Here is a 2658-nt window from a genome sequence, read left to right on the forward strand (position 1 = left end):
GCTGGAAATTGTTGGGATCTAGTGACATAGCCACAGACCCACCTCTCCATCTCGCAGGAGCCACAGAGCCTCCCAGTCCCAGCCATCGCCTGAAACCCCTGTATTCCTCTGCAGACCTGCGTTGGGTCTCGTCTTGGGAGCAAACCCCACCTCAGGCAGCACAAGTGGCCTTGAGAAACTGCTCTGTGCCTCCTCCTCTCTTTTATTGCCCCATTGTGTTGTCCTCTCCCAATAAATCCCAGTGCACCCCACAGGGAACGGGGCACAGAGACAGCCCCAGGAGCTGCTGGGGGGGTGGCAGTGGAGGGGTCTGTGGTGGCCCGCTGACAGCCCTGCCCACCTCACCATTCCGTTCTGCCTTCCTCCTAGCCTGAGACCCGGCATGGACAAGGAGGTGCTGGGCATCCTGGTGTCCTACAAAGTGAAGGTCAACCTGGTGGTGTCCCGAGGAGGGTGAGGCTCTGCGGGCGCGAGGGGCAGGGACCATCACTTTGGGCTGTGGGACCTTGTACCACCGAGACTTGTGCCATAGATTCTCCTGTCCCTGCCCCACTCCCCCGGGGCCGTGGGGCAGCTGGGCGCTGGGCTGACTCCCACACCTCCATCCCCATCACCGCTGCCCTTCACCCCATTATAAATCTTCTTCCACCGTATTGTAAAGCAAAGTGTAACCTCCCCTGCTCTGCCTTGGCTGATTTCTGTCCCTTCTCTCCTGCTGCTGCAGCATCCTGGGGGATCTCACTTCCAGGTAAGGGGGGAGCTGCCTGCGGGGCCGAGCATGGCGCGGTGCTGGGAGGGTTTATTGAAAGACGTGTTTTTCCTTCCAGCGACGTTGGGGTCGAGCTGCCTGTCATCCTGATGCACCCGAAGCCTGCGGACAGTAAGTAGCGCCTGGGATGCTGCTGAAATGTGGGGGAGGAAGAGACCAGAGGGGAACTGGCAAAAGCACCACTGATGCAGCTGCCTCTGTGCAAAGTTTCCAGAAAAACACCCGAGTGTTAAGAAGAGATGTTAGGTGAAATGTCCTTCCTCTATTAACCTGCATGTGTCTCTCTCTCCACCCTTGCCTCCCTGTGCTTTGCTTATCGATGGACTACAGATAAGCCAAGGTAAAGAGATGCCTCCTTACACCTCAAGTCAGTATTTCCTGTAACGCACAAACCACACAGCTCCATCGCAGATGGATGTGATGCCCCATTCCAGTTTGAGATTACAGTCTTGGATTAAATCATCCAGGCCTTAAAGCCCTGGTGTCACAGCAGACACCATGAAACCCTTCATGCTCTCACATAGGCAGCAGAAGTGTTGTCACAGGCTGGGAGGATTCAAATGCTGGGCTCAACACGTGTTCTGTGAATTTCCAGGGCTTATTTTACAACTCTCCTGGCTGCATGCACAGCAGCCGCTCCTGCTGCAAGCCCAGACCTCGCCTCGTCCCTTAGAAGCAGCCAGCAGTGCTGCATCTCCCAGTCACATCCCCTGTGGCTTTGGTCTCCATCCCAGGTCCCCTGGCTGCTGGAAGCAGCACTTTGGCACCTGAGGGCATACGGCTGGGCTTCTGCAGCCAGTGGCCCTGTGGCCATGGCATGGCCGAGGCAAATCGTGTGACAGCCACAAGGTTTGGTGGCACGGCGTGTGCTGGGACTGCCGTCGGTCCCAGACCCGTGCCCCCCCACGCTCCCCGTTGCCAGAGCCCTCTTCTCCTCCCACCACGTGTTTATCCTGGCTGAAGCCACAGCTGGGGCTGCTCCCCTCCGGGAAGCTGCAGCGTGCCAAACCCACTCCTGGCAGCCACGGCCGCCAACCAGCCCCGCAGCTGGCCCTTGCTCACAAAGGCCTGAGTCTGGTTTGGTGTGTGGTTACACCCTGCAACGGGACACGAGCGCTGTGATTTGGAGCTGGAAACTTGGTCTGCAACTGCAAGGCTTTCACACCAAAGCCTATCAGCTTCCCAGCTCACGAGGATATTTAAACTTCCAGAGGAGGAAATCTCTTGGCCTGTCCCCACCATCGCTCCCTGTGGGTTTTGCCAAATCGTTTCACATATGCAAGCTTTTGGAATTGGTTTTGCTGACTCTTTTTTTCCGTTTGCTTCCCCTGCTTTTCATTCTGTGGCTCTCCCTTGATGTCATCCATTGCTTGCCTTTTACAAGGAGGTAACTAATCTCTTTGTCTCCGCTTTAATTTCTTTTCCTTCCCTTTTTTCCCTTGACAATGCAAAATATTGTCTTAAAAAAACACCAAAAGTTGCAGGCGAGCGCCCAATCCCTCCGGTCACGCACGCTCACAGCTGAGCCAGCAATCTGTCCTGGATTTGTGTGCTCGGGTCAGGCCGTGGCTCACAGTGACCTGACTGTTCCCTGCAGGGTGCTGGGGCCAGGGCACAGAGCAGCAGGATGTGGGCACTGTCCCCTAGAAGCGGCAGGGTTTGGGTGTCAGCAGGGTTTGGGTGTCAGCAGGGATCTTGCCCCTCTCCTTGCTGCTGTGTGTCCCAGACCGTGGGCTCTCAGCCTCCTTCCCAGGGCTCACCATGCTCTGCTCTCCCTTCCAGCGAGGAGGACATCGTCATCGAGGAATTCGCTCGCCAAAAACTCAAGGGGGAGAAAGACGATGACGATGAGAAGGAGGAGGCCGACAAAGAGTGAAGCTAACCCGCTG

The 2658-nt window shown here is 56.7% G+C and overlaps 1 protein-coding gene across 1 annotated transcript in view; it reads left to right on the plus strand.

Moving 5' to 3' along the window:
- The window catches only part of LOC104467971 (arrestin-C-like), a 6646-nt gene extending 4001 nt beyond the window's left edge, over positions 1-2645 (plus strand). The window contains exons 12-15 of the mRNA XM_010081953.1: positions 370-453; positions 725-748; positions 828-884; positions 2552-2645. Of these exons, the coding sequence (XP_010080255.1) occupies positions 370-453; positions 725-748; positions 828-884; positions 2552-2645 (259 nt within the window). The remainder of the gene's footprint in view (positions 1-369; positions 454-724; positions 749-827; positions 885-2551) is intronic.
- The last annotated feature ends 13 nt before the right edge of the window (positions 2646-2658 follow it).

Source organism: Pterocles gutturalis, unplaced genomic scaffold, assembly GCF_000699245.1.
Source record: "Pterocles gutturalis isolate BGI_N339 unplaced genomic scaffold, ASM69924v1 scaffold7194, whole genome shotgun sequence".
NCBI lineage: Eukaryota > Metazoa > Chordata > Aves > Pterocliformes > Pteroclidae > Pterocles > Pterocles gutturalis.